The 20,728-nt window shown below is 47.4% G+C and overlaps 1 protein-coding gene across 1 annotated transcript; it reads left to right on the top strand.

The window, feature by feature from the left end:
• The first annotated feature begins 1,415 nt into the window (after positions 1–1,415).
• Positions 1,416–20,207, top strand: LOC148838949 (A-type voltage-gated potassium channel KCND1-like). The gene is made up of 6 exons (XM_088928954.1): positions 1,416–1,498; positions 2,060–2,222; positions 4,532–4,702; positions 17,298–17,396; positions 18,421–18,659; positions 19,988–20,207. Exons 1-6 carry the CDS (start codon positions 1,416–1,418, stop codon positions 20,205–20,207), a joined length of 975 nt encoding a protein of 324 aa, XP_088785080.1.
• Positions 20,208–20,728: the final 521 nt, after the last annotated feature.

Raw genomic sequence — 20,728 nt, forward strand, 5'->3', positions numbered from 1 at the left:
ACTGACAGCCGTTTGAGAGGTGAGCAGTATTCTAGCTTCAACCCGGCAGTGGTACGTCCCATCTCTTTCTCAAACTGTGGCCCATACGGGCTTCCAGGCAGAAAGAACCCTGCCATATTAAAATGAACACTTTGTGCAAAGGAATCATGCTGCGAATGTGACATCAGCAAGCACCGAACAGGGCAGGACAAACACAACAGGTGTCTGTCACAGCACAGCAGCCCCAATGATATTAACTCGGCCCTTTTCTGGGTGTTGCAGATCCCAGACTATAGGCAGCAGGAAAAGCATGGCCTCGTTCTCTTCTGCCCCTTTTTCAAAATCCCTGGAATGTGTAAACAGGGAGAGGAGTGAAACATTAGGAGAGGAGGTGCTGCTGACGAGAAGGCTCGGGGTCAGGGCATTGCTGGCCTTCAGCCCACTGCGAAGTCTGCTGGCTTCTGGTGGTCCTCGGCTCTTTCTGCTGGTCAGGGGTCAGGAGGAGGCAGGCTGGGTGTGTCAGAGGACTGTGAGAGGATAATTGCTCTGTTTGCAGTCATGCTGTCCTTCCCCTCTTGTTATTAATGGGGGTATGAAGTCTGCGAGACACCGAGGGGACCTGCGATCTAATTACCAGCAGAACTGCTAACCTGGAGCGAACAGGGAGTGAGAGTGGGTCCTTCTCTAGTGCCACACTAATCATACTGATTGATTACGATTACTGCCAGAGTCCCTATTACTAACAGGTGAGCCAGTGGTTGCAAGGTGAGTGCTAGGTTCCCCGATTTCATTCTGAGTGAATCTTTCATTTCAGTTTGTAGAGTTTGATTTATGTCTCTACCTGCTCCTCTGACAGATGTGGATTTTCAAGGGTCTAGTTGAGACCTATCAACTACCTCAGAAAAAGTCTAGTTTTAGAATCATCTAAATCGTCTATTTAGATAATTAGATAATGAAGTAGAACTGGACTCAGTGATGAAGTATGAAGAATACTGTTCAATGATAAAGATAAGTTCAGGAACAGTGTCTCTGGCCTGTTTTTCACAGGTTGATGTAGTAACATGAGCTTCATTTACACATGAAGAGGATGCAAAGTGATCCTTTACCATCCTTTGCCAATTGTGAATTCTTAAGGAACTGATGACTAAAAATGGTTTAGGAATTCCTGACTACATTACATGTATGCAGAGAAAGGAAACAATGTTTCAGCTGCAGAGGCTTCTTCAGGTACTGGTCTCCAGCCTCCTCCTTCTTCAGTGTTGTGTTCCTTCTTTCTAACTCCCAGTGTGGAATTAAAGTGGAGCTGCAGTCCCAGTTTTTCACACTGGTTATTACATCTCGGTAACAAAATAAGTTCATGGATGGTAACAATTTTACACATTGCAAATGAAACACAAAATCATGAACTTTGTGAAAGAAGTGTACTGTAAGTCGCCATGTTGTCACAAACTCCCACTCGAGCTCCCACGAACTGTGACATGATGCGGCCCTTCCTGCTCACTAGTCCCTGTGATGACAAGTGATGTACGAGTGAATAAGTACAGGTTGTGCAAAAGACATTTCACCGCAGAAATGTTCCAACGTGATCTGCGTGCAGAGTTAAAGAATAAGTAGTATTTGTTGGGAAAACCGGCTCAAAGTTTTTATTGGATTGAAAGAAATGTACTCACAAGCCTGCTTGTTTACAATGTCATACGGCTATATCATGTCACCAGACGTTTTGTTGCCTCGTTCGGAATCTCAGAATTAGGCGCTGCACATACCTGGAAATTTAATCAATTCTGTGATGTATTGGAATTGGAGGTTTTACAAGTTACTGTGTACATTTTACTTTAAATTGTGGTTTGAAATGCCCTCATCAATGCTGATTCTTTCTAACCCCAAATATAAAAATTGTGTTGCAGTTCTCCTTTAACCTTGACATGTTCCTTTGTACCCAACGCACGCTGACGCAGCGCTCTGCTTGTACATTGCTGACCGGATCTCCAGGAGAGCTGTGCAGTGCCCAGACGTCCTGTCCTTGGTGTCCCTCTCTGTTTTTGTGCTGGAAAGGTTCCATGGGATGTTTTTTCCCCTGCAGCTATGGGGACATGGTGCCCAATACCATCGCGGGGAAGATCTTTGGGTCGATCTGTTCGCTGAGCGGCGTGCTGGTCATCGCTCTGCCCGTGCCCGTCATCGTGTCCAACTTCAGCCGCATCTACCACCAGAACCAGCGGGCAGACAAGAGACGGGCGCAGCAGGTAAGAGAGCAGGCTCTGTGTGGTGAGATCTGGGTCTACAACAGGTGTGTTCAGTTCAGCGTCTCCCAGATCTCTGCTGGAACACACACTCTGTGCAGATACCCCTGGTGTGTCCAGATCACACACTCAACCCTGACCCTGCAGTGCAGTTTGGAGAGTCCAGATCACACACTCAGCCCCGACCCTCCAGCTTGGAGAGTCCAGATCACACACTCAGCCCCGACCCTCCAGCTTGGAGAGTCCAGATCACACACTCAGCCCCGACCCTCCAGCTTGGAGAGTCCAGATCACTAAGTCCTAGGGAGTGATTTTTATCACATTGACAGATTGTACCTGTAGGGATCAGACCATCTACCTGCCTTTTAGCGCTGTAGGAACAGATGGGGTTTCTTAATTAGACCTGAGAGGAGGCTGTTATCTGGACTTATCTGTTGCTCTGCTTTGGCCTCAGCGTGTGAAGTGAATGTTACACAACAAAACAGGAATCGTTCCAGTTAAAGGTTAAAGGAGATGTCAAGGCCTGAGCCAAAGGTGTTGTTGAAAATCTTTTAAACAAAAACATTTCATCAAAGAATTGTGATGTTGTAGCAGTCAGTCCTGTACATAAAGAATATAGCTAATGTGTACTTGGGTCTAATGTAGCACTTCCTCATTTCAGTCTTAACAGAGTCCTTTACATTGACATAAGGTGACAATGTCTTAATGAGTGTTGATTACACCTGCTGAAAGGCAGAAGGAGCCAGGAGAACACAGCTACTCCAGTGTCTCTGAGGCACAGCCTGCAGGCTCTGTCTGTCGTTTCCAACTGTTCACTACCCACACTCACACATCAGCCTGCCAGTTTAGCAGTTGTGTAGCAGGTGAGAACTAGTCAGTATGGTTTCTAAAAATACTGCAAAAACATCAGCAGAACAAGAACCGCACAGACCTCTTAAATCATCAGAAGGTTTGGAGCTTTTCTAATTTGCTTTGTCTAGTTTTTCTGGTTTTCTAGTTTGTGAATAAATGAGATGCCTGAGCCCTTCGTTTTAAAAATGGCCTGTCTGTGCCATGCAGTACAGAATCAGAGGCTTTGTGCGATTCACAGCAGATAAGATCTCAGTTGTGATCAATTGTAGTTATATACTGAGGGATACAGTTGAAGAGAAATGTGAAAGGATTTGTGAGATCCAATAGAACAATCTCGTACACATGTACATTTTCTTATCCTGTTCATTCCTCAGACCTGAAGCACTGCAGAATTTCCTGGAAATGTTCTCCACTTCATAGTCTGGTCTTGACCCCTCAGCTCAAAGTGAGTCTGTTCAAAGTCTCTGCAGCCTCTCTGCAAAGCTGGGGTGAGTCCCAGAAGACTGGGATCAGTACACGGGCCTGAACACATTGAACTGGGTTTAGACCAGTGTTGCTCTGCACACATATTGAGCAGAAATATAGTCTTTAGAATGTACTGTACTTGAAGCATTGCTAGAATATGAAACTGACAAACTGTATGGTGGATTGCAGTTAGCAGGAATCCCTTAGTAAACAGCTTGATTCCTGGATCAATATGCACACAAATACCCGAATTCCTCTCCCTTTATAATTCAAGCTTTTCTATGTTGCTGTGGTATCTGATTTCCTTAAGCTTTGCTTGATTACACTGTTTTCACAGACTTTTTATATTGTTTATGCTGTGTTATCAGTTGTAATCTATCTTTTTAGATATATCTCAAGCTCCCAAGAATATGCACGTAAAGTCTATTGATTAATGCGTATAGACAATAACCACTGATTACTCGGCAATCAACAATCTCTTCCAAAATCTTGCAGCAGCCCTGGCCAATCCGGTGACAGTAGTGTGAAATCTGGCGTTTGTCGCACACATGCACACTGGGTTGGACACGCAGTGTACCGTGTAGACACGCGTAACAACCTGAGCGGTGAAAATAAATGCTTTCTGCTGACTCAGTCTGTGAAGGAATGCTTACAGTACTTTAACGAATCACATTTTCAGCCAAATGTTAGTGATTTTATTTTTGTTGAAATATGTTTCCAGATGTATACAGTACAATTGCCTGGAATTACAGTCCATCAGACAGCATTTACAAACGATATCTTATTCCTCATTAAGCAGATACTGTACTTCATGTAATGCACTGTATTTTGCATTCAACGAGCTGGAATAATGTGTGCCGTGCAGCACTATATCTGCAGTATGGCAGTCCATTTACCACAGCATTGCAAAGCTGAACAGATCTTGCAGAAGAGCCCTGCAGGAGCCTCTGGATGAGCCCACGGTCCTGTCCTGGTTCTTCTTTGCTCCGAGGCAGGTGCTGTGCGTGGAGATGAGATCCCCCCCAGAAGACGAGATCCCCCCAGGAGACGCGCACTCATGCGTGGTCTGTTTGATCTTTCAGAAAGTGAGACTCGCAAGGATCCGCTTGGCCAAGACAGGGACCACCAATGCCTTCCTGCAGTACAAGGAGCACGGAGGTCTGGAGGTAAGGTCGATCCACAGCACAGCCCTGTGTCCCTGTGCAGTGAGGCTCAGTGCAGGTGCCGTGTCTTGTAGAAGTTACTGCTTACAGTCCAGCTGCGTCATAAGAGACTAAATTATTGACATGCTCACAGTGGGCATGGAGGGGCTGTGTGATGAGGTGCTCCCTCTGATGAGGTGCCTCATACACCTTCAGATACATTCCAGAAGAAAGACCCAAGCACGTCAATGTCTGCATTTTGTATTGTATTTCTACTGGACAGCGGCGGTCTGTGTATCGGTTGTTTGTATTGCTATCTGGCTGGCTGACGATCCACACTGCTGCCGGTCTCTGTCTGTGTGTCGGGTTGCAGAGCCCAGCTCGGCTGTGGTTTAAACAGAGGCTCCCCTGTCCGTCAGGAGGCGCTGGGGGGCGGAGCGGGGGCAGGGCTTGGGGTGCTTAACCTGGCACTTCTGCTTTTGCAAGTTAGTCCTGTCTTAGTCTTTGGGGAGTGTCTCTGTTGGTGGGCTGACACCCAGCTTGGGTGAATGTCGAACTGTCCTGAGTTCCTCGGGACAACTGCTGATGATTATTTCTGAACAGTGTTCGTGCTTTTCTTTTGCACATGTTTATCTTGCACAAGAGCACTTTTTGTAAACTGGCAATTCTGCACTATTCCTTTTGTCTGGCCTATAGCTTGTAGGACTCCAGAGACCCCTGGACTTACTGCTAGGCGGTTCACTCACACACGGTGCCGGAAGTATTTTTTCCTCCCATTGTCGCTGTGGGAGAAGACTTCCCGCCCCTCTGGAACTGTCCTGGTCCGGTGCTCTGTGACAGGTCGGTGGGATCACAAGGCACACGGGCTGCCAGGAGCTGCCGGCTGCAATGGGCCCTGTGGTTTCCCTGCAAGAGGTGCAGAAGCTCTCAGGCTACCCCTGGAGGGACGGGTGGCACTTCACCAAGCACTCGCCTTCTGTATTCTGTGCTGGAGAGGACAGCCGGGGCTGCCTGGACACAAGGCGTGCCACCAAGCAGATGCTCCATCTGTTCCCGAGCATCAGATCAGGATTAAACGCCACACTGAGTTTATTTAGATCGACAGGGTTGGTGTAAATGGGAAGATGGGGTTCAACTGTCCTGGGGCCCATGAGGGGACCCCAGATCTGGACTCACTAGAGCACAGTAGGCGCTCCCAGGCTGTAGAGGATGTGACAGGGTTATGCGCGAATGGCTAAGATTTCATCCTCGCTGTGTCTTCGACCTGTTTTCCGGTTGATTAAGGAGCAGGAGGGCGGCCGCTGGGCTGGGCTGGCCTGGGCTGAGTGCTCGATCACCTCAGGTCAGCTGTGTCACTGCTCCTCTGCAGATGGACAGGCAGCCAGAGGTGTGCAGGACTTTGCCAGTTCTGTCCCACTGGGCTGAAGTGGTTTTCGCCTGTGTTTTTTGGATATGTCACTTTACTGAGTGAGCGGAAATATTGCAAACAAGAGTGTGAGCTGCCTTCTGCTTAAAGATTTTCCTTCCTTATGCAATTCGGTGGGCAGAACGGTGGCACGGTGGTTAGCATTACATTCCCTTGTAGTGCAAGGGCCCTGGGTTCAATTCCGGACCTATGGGTACTGCCTGTGTGGAGTTTGCATGGTCTCCCACGTTTGCGTGGGCTTTCAGCAGGTGCTCCTACTTTCTCCTCATAAGAACGCTGGTGGGTTAATGGTCTTCTAGGAAAACTGGCCCTGGTGTGAGTGTGTGTCTGTGTGTGTCCTGTGACGGACTGGCGTCCCATCCAGGGTGTACCCTGCCTTGCACCCATGGCTTGCTGGTAGAGGCTCCGGTTCCCTTGCAACCCTGCATAGATAGAGGGGTTACAAAATAGAGGTAATTTGGCTCTCATGCTAGATTGCAGCAGAGGTTTGTTAAAAAAAAACATTCAACACTTTATATCCGAGAAAGAAGTATATGGAAAAACATCCCTTGTAGTTTGTTTTAGTGTCTGTAAAGGCTGAATAATGTTGCCTTGTGCTGAACCGAATATTTTCTTGTCTGTTGCCCTGTTTCACCATGAAGAAGGCTTATCTTTGCAGGCGCAAAGGGAGTGTCACGGCACACTTTTAATAAATGGTGTCCCTGTAGACAACTGGAGTTTAACTAGGTTGTGAATGAGATGCCTGAGCCCTTCCTTTTACAAATGGCCTGTCTGTGCCATGCAGTACAGAATCAGAGTTTTCCTGCGATTCACAGCAGATAAGATCTCAGTTGCGATCAGCTGCGGCTGTGTACTGAGGGATACAGTTTAGGAGAAATGTGAAAGGGTTTGTGAGATTCAGCAGGAGAGTCTTGTACTCTACAGTTTCACATTTTCTCAAAGCATCCTATTCATTCCTCAGAACTGAAGCACTGCAGAATTTCCTGGAGATGTTCTCCACTTCGTAGTCTGTTCAAAGTCTCTGTAGTCTCTGTGTCCTAAACGGGCACAGAGACTACAGACGGGCTCTGTGTCCTAAACGTGAAACGCAGAGATCAGTACAGCATCCTGGACACACTGACCTTCTGCTTGTGGAGGAAATGGGTTGGGACCCGTTAAACACGTAGTGGTGCCAGCTGGCCCTACACTGACAGGACATCTTCAGATGGGGCAGGTTCGTCACCTGGCCTCTAAACGGAAACATGCTGGTTGACCAATCATTCTTTGCACATGGAAGATGTTGCTTGATTATCAATGAGTGCTATTAAAATAAACACATTGTCTTGACTGTTTTATATACAGGATTTCTTAACTCGATCGGCCTCATCTTGCAGCTACCCATGTGGAAAATCTGCTGGCTGCCCTCTGAAAATTAATACGTCTTCCGAATTCGCCTGGACTCCTTGCAACCAGCCGGTAGTGAGGATCAGCTGTTCTGACCATCTGATTAGTGGAATCTTCTGCTGCCAATTAGAAAATTAAGCTCATGGTGTCCCTCTGCTTTAGTTTATAAGTTAATATGTTTCAGTTTTGAGGTAACGAATGCGGCCTGCACTGGGCAAGATGGCATACAGGTGTGGACCAGCGATTACTTGGCCAGTGACATGCCCGCTTCCGCACATCTGTCACAGCTGTGCTTGCCCTTAGTCACGCTGTCTTTGACGCCCCAGCGAGCAACGTATAGACACCTGGACGGTGACATTACACGTTTCCACCTGTCTGGAGGACGTTTAGCAACAGACTTGTACAGTACACTCGGCTTTAAAAATTCATCGTACGGTATTTACAAACAATATTTTATTCTCATTAAACAGGCTTTGTGCTATATGTGTTTTACTTTGCATTAAGCCGAAATACGGTGTGCTATACAGCACGGTTTCTGCAATACTGTGCTTTGAACGTGTGGGTAGTCAGTTTGTGTTTTATGAACTCTGCTGCTTGATTTATCACACTGTATACAGAAAACACATTCAAAAACGATCAATGACCATATACTGTACGCAACTCCCTAATGTTATCAAAGAATAAGCAAAACAAGCTACTATTAAAAACCGATACAAACTGTATCGTTTTATTTCAAACTCCGACAGTCGCAGATCTGCTGTGCTTTAATTGGGTATGCTGTATGCGGGTGGACAGACGGACTGAACCGCTGGTCTCTGTAGCAACAGCAAATGGATCGTTTTTAATCGAAAGAGGCGCCTTACGGGACCCAGCCGCTGCACAGAATGTGCTCCCTCCGCTGGGGCACGAGGTCAAACTGTTTCTGATGCAAATCTTAAAAGTATCCTATTCAGCTCTCCTCGTCTTGACAACAGCCCGGTAGTGTTTCCCGGTGCGTCCGCGGGCTGTGACACCTGATTTCTCTTCTTGAACCGGGCGGGCGCGGAGCATCTCTCTCACTTAGAGAGCGGCGGTGCCGCAGGGAATGCGCCCGGCACGGCCCGGCTCGGTTCGGCTCGGCGGAGGTTTTTCCTTCCCAACTCCTGGACCTGCTTTTAACAGCCGGACCTCACTCTGTGGCGAGAGAGCGCGTACAGTATTCGCAAAGGAAAGCTGCCGGTCTCACATTAGAAGAAGAGCTCCGACAGGGCGTCTCGAAGTCTTTCTTGTTGAAGAATTTGCAGCGCTGGGAGGAGGCTCATTCTACGAGCAACCCAGCCCTCCTGTCTAGAGGTTATCGCTCCTGTCCACTGCATGAGTCTCACCCAGACTCAGTGGAAGATCAGGAGCAATAACAGCAACTGAAATAGTCAGTACAGTATATACGTATATACTACTGTAGGAACGATTACTGTACATGCAGTAAAATCCGTCCTGTTTTTGTGAGTGATCTGGCAGTCTGTGATGCTGTAATGTGGGCCTTTGTGACAAGGTCTCCTTGTCAAGCTGGAGCTGTAAAATAAATGTGTTGTTGTGGTTTAAAGTAAGATCAAAATGCTATCCTAAAAAACCGCACAAAACAAGCTGTCCTATGGCAGCCCTAACCGGGAACAGCACATACTGTAATAATCCGACTTACCTATGCATCAGAACACCTTGTACTTTGTAATTGTGAATGGCATGAACTGCTTTAATGAAGAAAAAAAAACCCTGACATGTTTGTCGATGTTCAAATGAATTTTATTCCACACAAAAAGATTACAGTTGTGTGCACATGTTGAACACCTTGGGTGTGTCTTTGCTCTATAGTCTCTGAATAACTCTTACCACAGGCAAGTCACAGCACCAAAGCCAACCAAGTAGCAGACGTTAGACAGACCTCAGGGATCCAGACAAGGCTCATCTTCTCTTGTGTTTGCGCAACTAGAACTGCACTGCCTGGAGATCAGAGTTTGCTGATAAAAGCTCTCGGTTTACAGCAGCAACAGTCCGTGAAAATGCACCCACACAGAGCTGGCTCTTTTCGTCAATAAATAAACGAACAGATTGAACAGCTGATGATATCACCCGTTACCAAGCTGTAGATCTGGTTTGGTGTAAGGACTTTAAAACACATTTTTGCTTTAAAAATATTCCTGCCTTTGAGGCGAGGTGAACAGAGACAGCAGCTGCAGGACAGCTTGTGTCAAGGGCGCAGGGACATCAGAGGGCACTGACAAGGGCAATCCAGGTCCTCCCAGGAGTCAGCAGAGAAACACGCACCCTGGCTTCTTTAAACAAATGGCTGGATCAATTAACTGCTAACTACTGACCGAGCAAGGTGGGCCAAACGACCTCCTCGTTCGGAACTGTTGTCATGCTCCAGCCGGATCAGTGCAGCGAAGGTTGAGTACGGCAGGCTTCAGTGCTGTTTCTGTCACGAGCACCCGAAAAGGCGGAAAAACAATTCTAGCCGTATTTGGCAGTATTTGTCGCAGGCCTGGACTGAGCGTTAGTGAATTTTTTAGGCTTTTGCTTGGGTTACAGGTGTTGGGGGAGAGGAGATCTAGGGATCTCGTTCAAGTATCCAAATTCCGCCGAGCTCCTCACAGAGCTGACGTGAATCATCACCCAGTGGACACTGTTGGAAGCTACATGGAGGTGCCTATACAACAGAACAGGAGGCGCTTCTTTACACACGGGGTTGTGGGAGTGTGGAACAAGCTGCCTAGCCACGTTGCTGAAGTCAATATTCTGGCTTCTGTCAAGTAATAACTGGATGAAATGCTCGGGTCAATTTGCTCCAAGCAACCCAAGGGGATAGGTGGATCACACATCCCTTGCTAACTGCAAGCTTTCTTGTGTCCTGAGCTGTCATGCTGCAGCCTGCAGTCCAGGTCTTGATGGGAGTCAGAGATCAGTAAGGCGGGTGGGGTGACAGATGACAGCACAGGACGGGCTCCCTCCCTCTTAGCCTGCGTGGGGGTGTTTGACTGCAGGGGAGGCGCCGAGCTCAGGGGCTGTGAAGCTGGACAGAGCTCAGCTGGGGTGCAGCGACAGGGGGCTGGACCAGCAGAGCAATGACTTCAGCAACAGGAGACTGAAAGAAAGAGATCAGGAGACGCACCACGACCCCCTTGCCACTCTCCCCAAGTCAGCACTTACTTCCACGTTTTAAAAAAAAATATCTTTTGTGGTGCGTCAGGGTACTCAAGCCTCCCAGAAAGTCTGCAAAGTCATAAAGCGATTTCCCAGTATAAGGTCTGGGCGAAAAAAACAACCCGGAAAATTCCTGCTTTTACATGCAGAGTCACGGAGCTGCACTGCAAAGCGAAGGTTGGTTTCTACAGCAGGCAGTGTCCTGCTGATGCCGGTTTCAGAGTGAGCTAATGCAGCAGTACAGCGTGGGTCACTGAAGAGAGACAGAGCTGGCTGGGAAGATCCGTGGGCACTGTGGGGGTGACAGCAGACCTGTACTATGTCATGGGTTGGAGGAATCATGGAGTAACATTCTGGGGATGTTTTGGGAACTTTATAGACTGATCTCAGTGCTTAGAAACAGCGCTGGCTGATGGTGGTGCATGTGGACCCATGACTGAGCTCTTTCGCAGTGCTGACGTGCTCTGTCACACTGCTTTTATTGTGACCTTTCCCCTTTCTACAGTCTTGTCTTTGGCGTCTGGTCTTTATTCTCAGACCAGTTCCCAGCTCTGCATTGACAGCCCCGTTACGAAATTTGCAGGAATGTGATTGGAAAGCCCTAAAAATCAAGCTTAATTCTATTTATTTATTTTTTCTGGAAATTATTTAGTCAATGCATATAGGCCACCAATTGTTAAAAACGGATGCCCATCCAAAATGTTCACTTTTTTAAAACACAAAATTAAAAAAAAAAAATGGTGAAATATTCAGGACCTAAGAAACCTTTTCTATATTCTTTTTAATTTAGACATCAGATAATAAAGTACAGCTCAGAGATTATTGTTTCACCCAGTGAGCAGGTGTAGTTCAGACTGGGCCAGTGACAGAGGCACGGCCTGCAACCTTGAGCCAGGGGCTGAGAGCTTAGTGCATGAGACAGACTGACCGGCTTACTGACCAGAGACCTCTGACTGTGGTCAGTCCCTCCTAGTGGGGAGAGAAACACTGAGACCTCAGTGCTGCTGTTCTCTGAGTGTCCAGCAGTGTGTTTGTGAAACTGCCTCGGTTTCTAGTGCCTTCTGCTAATTAATCGGGGGGGGGGGAGACAAATATTTTTGGTTGACCAGCAGTACATAGAGAATATTTCCTGCAACTTCAGCTGGCTGTATAGTGAGGTATAGTGAGGATGTGGAACCTGTTAAAAAGGTGCTGTCATTTTTGTGCAGCCCAGCATTGCAATTTTTTTGCAAAATTATAACAGGATTCCATCTGAAGAGTTTAAAATCAATTCTAGTGCAGAAGCATCCTGGCTTAACAGGATATCAGGCAAGGAGACGTGTCCTTTCTGGTTGAATGGTGTTGGTAAGAATTTCACATGTGCGTATTTCTATTGGCCGATCAATCAGCCAATCAGCATCTTCCGAACAGACAGCTCTCAGTGTCTGTTAACCACAAGCTGGCTTGCTCATCCGAAAAAAGGTCTTAAAGGCTTTAGTTTGAACAGTCATTTTAGACTGAGGCGCATTTATTCTTGTAAATGTCCTAACATTATAATGTCATAGTTTAAGGCTCTCTTTTTTTACCGGACATTAAGATGCCTCATTTGTTATTGGGAATACACCTAAACAGTGTAACAGTCTGGACATTGTTCCATGAATGAAATTGACTGGTAAATCTGAGAGTTAATGTACTATATTGTAACCTGCCATCAGAAAGAGGATCTATCTCCTAATACGTTCTAAGTTATTGGGAAAATCTACATTAAACTACAGCTGGAGTATCTGAACAAGTGGGATAAAAATATCTTGAGTTACAGTCCTGGGTACCACAAATACTGTCATTTATTTTCTAATCTTGTTGGATTTACTGCACTTTCGACTCCCTCATTTTTCAGGGAGTAAAAGGGAATGTTCTGTCATGATATACAGTAATTTCTAGCTGGTTATGTCCCAGAGTGAGAAAAAATATATGACTTTTTTTGTTTGTCTAGATCATAGCCTGAATAGTTATACTCTGCATATGCTGCAATTGACCAAACTAAATTTCAATAAGAAATACATTTATTTCAATAAGAAAACTGATATCTTGTTATATTAATTTATTTCTTCTTTATTTCAGTAAGAAATTAATTTTACTGTATCCGGGGAGAGACATGCAAACACTAGTTCATTGTTTCTACCAGTCATCTGAGCAACACATGGGGTTCTTATAAACTCGCACAGGAAGACAGGACCGATCGCCATGGCAAACACAGCACAGGCAGAATTTCTTCAATTCAAGTATTCAAAAATCGTGAAGGGGACCGACAAAGTCAGACTGAACAACTGCTAGCTGCTCCACAAAACCCAGCAGGGTGGTAAAATTACATCCACAAAGTATCGAACCGAGAAAAGCAAACCGTTCAGTTGTGCTAAGTTATACTTCCACAAGGACAACAAGAGTAGAGGGACACAAGCAGGTCAGGTGCACTAGTGCAAGGCACTCTCTCTCTCCTCTCCGTTCTCGAGCAGCGGAGAATAAGAGCAGATTTGTTTGATTGACGGCACCAGTGTTCCTGATCAAGGAAGGGGGTTGACTACTTCAGCAATCACCAGCGAAACGGGGACCCCAGGGGTAGGGGGGGGAATTAAAAGGAATTGCACTCAGGTCTGAAAATAATTGGGAACAAGAATCAGACAGCCACTGACGTCTGGAACAAACCGCTGTCTGGGATTGTGGGATTGATGAGCTACTGACAGCCAAGCAAGCGCGGCCAGCTGAATGGCTTCCCTCTGCTCTGTAACCTTCCTGAAGTTCTCAGGCCCGTGACAGGCCTCCTTCCACTTCAGCAGCTCTTGTTCCTGCGATGAGCTCCGCACCCCGGGAGACAAGGTTAACTGATCGTAACCGAAGTGCGGACTCCTGTGTGGGAAGGAGATAACGTCGCAAATTCGGGCTGGGGTTTTAAGGGCACAGCAGGCAGGACAGTTTATCACGGGCTCTGCTGTAGACAAGGAAGAGACTGTCAAAGGCATTTAGAATCAGCTGATCCTATCTCTGGGACATTGCACCGAGATGCCAGCAAAGCAGACAGTCAAGGATAAAGTGAAGAGCACTGTTCTACACTGCTGGGATGGAGCCCAAAAGCATTATGAGGGCTGCTCAGCGGAGAAGAAAGTGTGCTCAGATCGATAGAAAAGATGTCCGATAAACCTGGAATAATTAAGGAAAAACAACTAGGCGCACTGAAGTCAGCAGTGTCAAACCACCGACACAAGAGAAATTAAATAAAAATAATCCCACACTCAGCATTCAGAGGACAAATGTTTAAGATGATATAATTAATGTAATGATATATAATTGCTTTGCAGAACACAAGGACCTTATTGTGATCTAGAGCTGAAGAGAAAACGAATTGCAATTTATCCTGTTAGTCTGCAGAAAATTATCCCCCAAAAAGCACAATTAGCAAGTCTGTGCTGCGCACACAGAAGTAACGTAATGTGAGCTGTGGCAGACAGAACAGGGAGATGCACTCCAGTGTTCTTCACAACGTGCAGCTTGTTGACAGTGTCTGATTGCTGCTGCTCGGATCTCAACCCAAACTAAAATGCATGAGAATACATTGTCTCTTTCAGCCTCCCTGCACTGGCTTCCTGTGGATCTCAGAATACAATTCGTGCTGCTCACCTTCAAGGGCCTGTACAGTCTGACGACATCAATGAGCTCTTATACACCTTGTTTACAGTCTACGGACTCTGGCCTTTCATCAGTCCCAATAGGAGGCTCCAAACCTGGGGAGGCAAGGAGAAATTGGAGGGGACCGGGAGATCCCCAGGGTCTGTGCTCTCTTGCTCCAAGGCTGTGAAAGGATCTTCCAGCCCATACCAGATCTTGCAAGCCAGCGCACACTTTCAAATCTTAAATCTTCATTTTTGAAATCCAGCTTTTAATTCTGTTTATTTTACCATTTTAATTTGTGTGCATCCGTGTTGTTTACTGGACAGTGCTGTGAGGCTACCAGGAAAAGCACTATATAAATAAAGGACAATTCTACTTTACATTACTTATGCAGCACACATTATAATCCACTAGTCTTTTATCTGCTGCTTATGTAAAGAGCTACTATAGGAGGGTGTACAATGATAATACCAGCTGCTGCACAGACCTCAGCTTTCTGCCTCATCCAATGGACACAGAGCAAGTCAGCAACAGGCTCCGGGTGTCACACAGAGAGGTGAGGGCACAACCAGGGCTGGATGGCGTTGTTGTTGGAGGTCTGCCATCTTTGGCTTTAAGAGTGAAGACCAGAGTTGAACTAACGACGGAGAAGTGCCTAGCAAAGCTCAGGGCCCCCGCGTTTTGAACCACCGCGCCAACATGTTTGGTCTCTAATATCGCTCCTTCATTTCCACCATAAATCCAGCTAAGCCTGGGGAAAAAAGCCCTTGATAAGAGCAGTCAGTGCAACAGACCAGACAAAAAAATCATGGTACCTGTCTGAATTAATCTGCCCTCCACCCCCTCCTCTCGGATATTTCTGAATGCCCTGAGCCTAAGGCTGTAATGCTTTTCAGCTTCTGCTGTTTCTCATTCTATTGTGTCCTCCTCTGTCACACCTGCTGCAGAGATGAGTCCCTGACACACGCATGCACACCTACCCCAAGAAGGCTAATCCTCCTCACGGCAGAGAGCGGAGACAGAGAGAGAGAGGGGGGGAGACACAAGGGGAGAGGAAGAGAGAAAGAGGAGAGAGAGAAACAGAGGGGAAGAGAGAACAAAGAGAGAGGAATACAGTGCTGTCCGGCCAGTAGGCTGACCGGTGTCCTGCCCTTTGCAGCGGAGCCGGACTTTGTTGTCCCCTCTAATGCACGCTGCCCCGTTCTGACTGAGTGATCTTTATTCCGCTCCTCTCTGCTGAAAGCCGCGATAATCCAATATTTACAATCCCCTCGCGAGCGGATATTTTCGCTCGGATCTATAAACCCATTACTAACAGTGCTGCAGTGCTATTTATAAACCAGAATGGCTTCTTTCAGCTCTTTCAGGCTGGGTTTCTCTCTCTCTCTCTCCTTTTCACCTCCGTTCTCCTCTGATTCCCCTGCTCTCAGAGAGCAGTGTCAGAGACACGGCCTGCTGTCCCCAGAGCCTCAAGTCTCCACATGTCTCCTGTACAGAGATGACTACAAGGGGCTCTGATCCAAGGACATCGATAATATCAAAAGTGAAATGCCAACCAGAGGACACAAGAGGAACCTAGTGCATTTTAAACCAAGAAAAGTGGAGAACCACACTTAAAACCAAGAACAGGAGGGTCTCCTTTACACAAAGGGCAGTGGGAGTGTGGAACATGCTACTCAACCACACCGTTGAAGCCAGTACCCTGTATCCATTTCTTGCTTTTTGTTTCAGGAAATGGATGAATATGATCCTCAAATCAACTAGCTGCTAATTACCAAATGGGCTAGACAGGCTGAAGGGCCTCTTGTCTGTAACCTTTCCTATCTCCTTGCTCCTCAGTGTCTTTTCTGCTCTGTGGGTTGACCTGCTGGAGCAACTGTCTGTTCTTTTGCTTCTACTGTGATGTGTGATTGCTCACACTTGAGCATACAGGAGGATAATTCAACGTATGTTAACTCTGACATAGAAGGGAGCACCAGTGAACATTTTGAAAAGGTAATATGATACCAAAAGAACACGGATATGCTGGTCAGCACTGTGACAGAAGCCCTGAGCAAACCAAGCTGATCCCATCACTGTATCAGCAATGCAGCCACACTGAACTAGGATGGTGTGATACTGTCTAAGCCTAATATAGCAGGAAATGGCAGAGCCCATTGCTGCTGCAGATACTTACAGCCCACGATGAGCAGAAACAAAGCAGTCACAGAATTCTTGGCAGGTAGCAGCCCTGCATCAGGTGACCAGTGGATTGCTGATACGAGAGAATGCCCTGTACTCTAAAACACCTCACTAGATCATGAAGGACGTATTTGCCCAGATGCGCAGAGAGATTTTATTCAACCCAGTGAATTTCTGAAGGGCACAAATGCAAACTATGTTCAAGTGCATTTAAAACTGAGACCAGGAGAAGCTTCTTCTTGACCCAAAGATTTGTGGGAGTCTGAAACAACCTGCTCAGCCAGGTTGTTGATGTTGGTACTCTTCTTTCAAGAAATGGCTTGATAATGTTCTTGGATCTACTAGATGAGTCTCCTCTCGTTTGTGAATTTTCTTATGTTCTTAATGGTTTTCTACAAAATTGACATTCAAAATCTCTCTTTCTCTTGCTTTTCTTTCCATCTTCTCCCTCTCTGCATCTGTCTCCCTTACTCCTCTCTCTTTCCGTTTCTCCTCTCTTCTTTTTTCTTCCTCCTGCTCTCCCATCCTCACCCTGTCTCATTCTGGGCCCCCATCCCCTCCTTCCTTTCCTCCCTGCCCCTCCCACCAACTCTCTCCCTGATTCCTCCCACTATCATGACCCTCCTTCCGTCTGACCATACCCACCTGGCCCCTCCCATTGTCCCTCCCCCCATCTACCCCTCCCTCTAACCCCTCCCACCTGTCTTGCACCTCCCTCTTGTCCCTCCTCCCCCTGTACCCCACCCTCTGTCCTCTCTTTTCCACCCACCCACCCCGCCCTCTTGCTCCCTGTGCTTCTCTGTTTCTCAGCAGAACAGGGACAGAGGTACTCAGGCCCTGTGTGTGAAGAACACATCTTCCTTTGAACAGCAGCATCACCACCTGCTGCACTGCCTGGAGAAGACCACTGTGAGTACCTCCCGCTGACACTGCCCGGCTTCTGTTTAGTCACTAATTCTCAATTCTGTCCGGTCGTTACAGGCTAGTAATGTTACTGTCCTCTTGCCCGATCTCACCAGATCTCAGAAACCTTGCATGTGTATCAGGGCTTCCTGCACTGAGCCACTTAGACACATGACATCACTCCCCTGTGAAATCAAGACAGTGTGGAACTCTGCAGAAGAGGACCCGGTCTTTTGCCATGACAGGGTTATCCAATGCCTAGGATGCTTGAATTGAATCCCAGGGATTAATGCCTACTTTCATCACACTGGTGCTGGGACACAGATTTCTCAGGCTGATGTCTCTGAGGTTGCTCAGAGAGAACAGGAGAAGAAGGAATTCAGAGGGGCAGAGTGTAACATGCTTCACTGCACTCAGACCTAGTCAGAACTAGAATAGGAGACTTCCAAGAAATAATGGGTTGCTGCCATAAGGGGTGACCAGTAGGTGGCGCTCTTCACATTGACTCAGAAATTCCAACAAAATCCAATGGTACTAGGTACTAGGACATACCAGTTTTCAGATGAGATGTCGAATTGTACTCACACATAATATCTTCCCGTTACACAAAGACACAAAGACAATCTAATCGGCTTCATCCCCTGTTGTCAGTCTGGAAACTAGTGTTTTGTATTTTAATTAGAAACAGAAATTTGAAAGTTGAATAACAATAATAATACAATGACTTTCTCATGCCGAGTCTCTAATCTCTAATGTGCTCTACTTGAGCTGAGATCGGCAGGCAGGACAGCCTGTGGAAAAAACTTGAGCTTAGATCTCAGATCAGATCAAAGTCCAGCTGGCTTCCTGAACATCACTGTGACCAAGTGCCACAGAGAAGGTTCCTCTTGCAAAGCAGTTCGATCCATTTCGGTTTTCAAGGCTGCCAGGTGCTGTCCAGCCATCTCAGGCCTGAGCTGAAGCAGAAGGGGGGAGTGCACAAGGCGGTGGCAGCCCGCTCTGACCTGCCTGCCTGCATCTCTGCTTGCAGAATCACGAGTTCACGGACGAGCACACGTACAGCGAGGTGTGCATGGCGGAGTCGATGGGCTACAGGACCAGCCGCAGCACCTCCCTGTCCAGCCAGCAGGGCCTGTCCACCTCCTGCTGCCCGCGCCGCGCCAAGAGGAGGGCCATCCGCCTGGCCAACTCCACGGTGTCAGTCAGCCGGGGCAGCGTGCAGGAGCTGGACACGCTGCACGGACACAAGACCAGCGGGGTGCCGCAGAGGTGAGCCTCACTCCAGCTCAGCCGGGAGTGTGCGGGAGGGAGGGGTTGGGACGAGTGTTTTTCCAGCTGCTGCTGCTGGAAGGGCCAAGCTAGTGTTTCCTGAAACCCTTCGGATCCCTCGCCCCCCCCAGCTACCTCCAGTCCGCTCTGCTTTTGAACAGGCATCCGATCCTACACTTCAGAGCGAGCGCTGGAGAACCAGCTGAATTTAATAATTAATCATTAAGATGATGCTTCTTTGTCAGGCTATACATTATACATGTTCGCATAAGTCAAACTGTATACATTGTCCCAAAATGTTAGTCAATGTGCTCATTTGAAAAAGTGCAATTTGGTGGGTTTACTCAGTGCAAGACCAGGTAGAATCAGCTCAGTTCATGATTCTCCAGTGGGTGTTCTTGTTCAAGATGCTGGACAGGTGATTGAAGCTGAAATTGTTTGCTGGAGTCCCTGTAACTCTTTCTTCCAAGAAAAACTCACACCACCTGATTGGCAGACAGGTGTCTTGTCAATGTGCCAAAATCAAGCCTTAAGGACGCCAATAAGAACCATCAGTAAAACTCAGCAGGTGTATTTTGAGCTGTTTCAACAAATGTTGGATTCCTGCCTTAACTCCTTTTCCATTTCAAGAAAGCACTCTTGACGTTTGGTGGTTAGGCACCTATACGTATTCCCTCTCTGCCTTTCAGCGCCTGCATGATTAATGATGCAGCTCTCATTACAAAAGCCAACGAACTGACAGCTTGTGTTTCCTCCCAGTCTGTAAGAACCTTGCTCATGTTGCCCTCTTGCAGCAAAAGAAAGGAAGACAAGTTAATCTGGCTACTACAAACAGATGTGTCCAGCACACCTCAGCCTTTCTACTCACGGCCCTTAAAAGGTCCTGGACCCCATTTCCCAAACTTTAACCTGAACCCCACCCCCAACCCCCAACCTAAAGCCCACGTTACCCCTCAGCACCACCCTGACACGAAACCCAGCCCTAATCAGAGCCCCGACACCAGGATTTGTAACTGGAAGGTTGTGGGTTTGACCCCTGTGCTGGAGGCCCTTGATAGGGCGCTGATGATTGTGCTAGTGAAATGCCCAGTTGTGTAAATTAGCACACCTTTAAGTTGCTCTGGCTGGAAGTGTTGGTTGTTTTTACAGCAATGTGAAATTCTAAATGAGGATTTCTTTCAAAATGTTGCTTCTTTCAAGAGGTCTGTTGCCGTGGTCCACCGTAACTTTCATCAGACCAGGACTGCAGAAGCATGAACTCTGACTTTCTTAACCTTTTCACTGTTCTGACTGAGCTTGACATTTGCCCTCCTGTGTCCTCTCCCCAGCCGCTCCAGTCTGAATGCCAGGACCCAGGACATGAAGCTGAACTGCGACGATACGGACTTCACCGCCGCCATTATCAGCATCCCCACGCCGCCGGCCAACACTCCCGATGAGAGCCTGCCGCCCTCGCCCGCCATCGCGGGCATCCTGCGCAACTCGCGGCAGCCGGGCAGCTCCTCCAGCTCCTACACCCATGAAACCGTCAAGATCTCGTCGTTGTAACCCCTGCCTGGCACTCTCTCTCCACGGGGAGAGGGGCAGAGGGAGGGAGTCCGGGCGACGGAGATCTTAAAGCAAATCACCGCGGCGGACAAACTTCGAGAGGGAAGGCAGGAACGCGCAGCCGTGTTCCAGCAACAACAACAAAAAAAACCCCCACAAAACAACTTTTCTACAGGATTGAATATGTAGAAAACTTCAAGAGGGAAGGCAGGAGCGCGCAGCTGTGTTCCAGCAACAACAACAACAAAAAAAACACAAAACAACTTTTCTACAGGATTGAATATGCGGTGGAAAAATACAATGTTGCTTCCTCAATCACGGGAGAAAGGCATTTAGAAGAAACTTTTAATCACAAGGGTTGACAAGGGAAAACGATAAAGTGAATGGAAAAAACGCTAAAAGGTACTGACACACGGCGGGAAGAAGCACCGCGAGGAAGCCGGAAGAGGCGGGGATTCTTGTAGAAATGGCGGATGTGACGGAGCCAGGCGGGAGTCTGGACTGTCTGTACGCGGAGAGAG

This window comes from Atractosteus spatula, chromosome 2 (genome assembly GCF_055471065.1).
Source record: "Atractosteus spatula isolate fAtrSpa1 chromosome 2, fAtrSpa1.hap1, whole genome shotgun sequence".
NCBI classification, from domain to species: domain Eukaryota; kingdom Metazoa; phylum Chordata; class Actinopteri; order Semionotiformes; family Lepisosteidae; genus Atractosteus; species Atractosteus spatula.

What these genes read in the sequence shown, in the direction of transcription:
- LOC148838949 (XM_088928954.1), top strand. Translation starts at nt 1,416, where the DNA reads ATGTTGTCACAAACTCCCACTCGAGCTCCCACGAACTGTGACATGATG. An exon ending in ACAAGAGACGGGCGCAGCAG is followed by an intron (nt 2,223 to 4,531) that starts GTAAGAGAGCAG and finishes GCTCCGAGGCAG; the next exon opens with GTGCTGTGCGTGGAGATGAG. An exon ending in ACCAGCGGGGTGCCGCAGAG is followed by an intron (nt 18,660 to 19,987) that starts GTGAGCCTCACT and finishes TCCTCTCCCCAG; the next exon opens with CCGCTCCAGTCTGAATGCCA.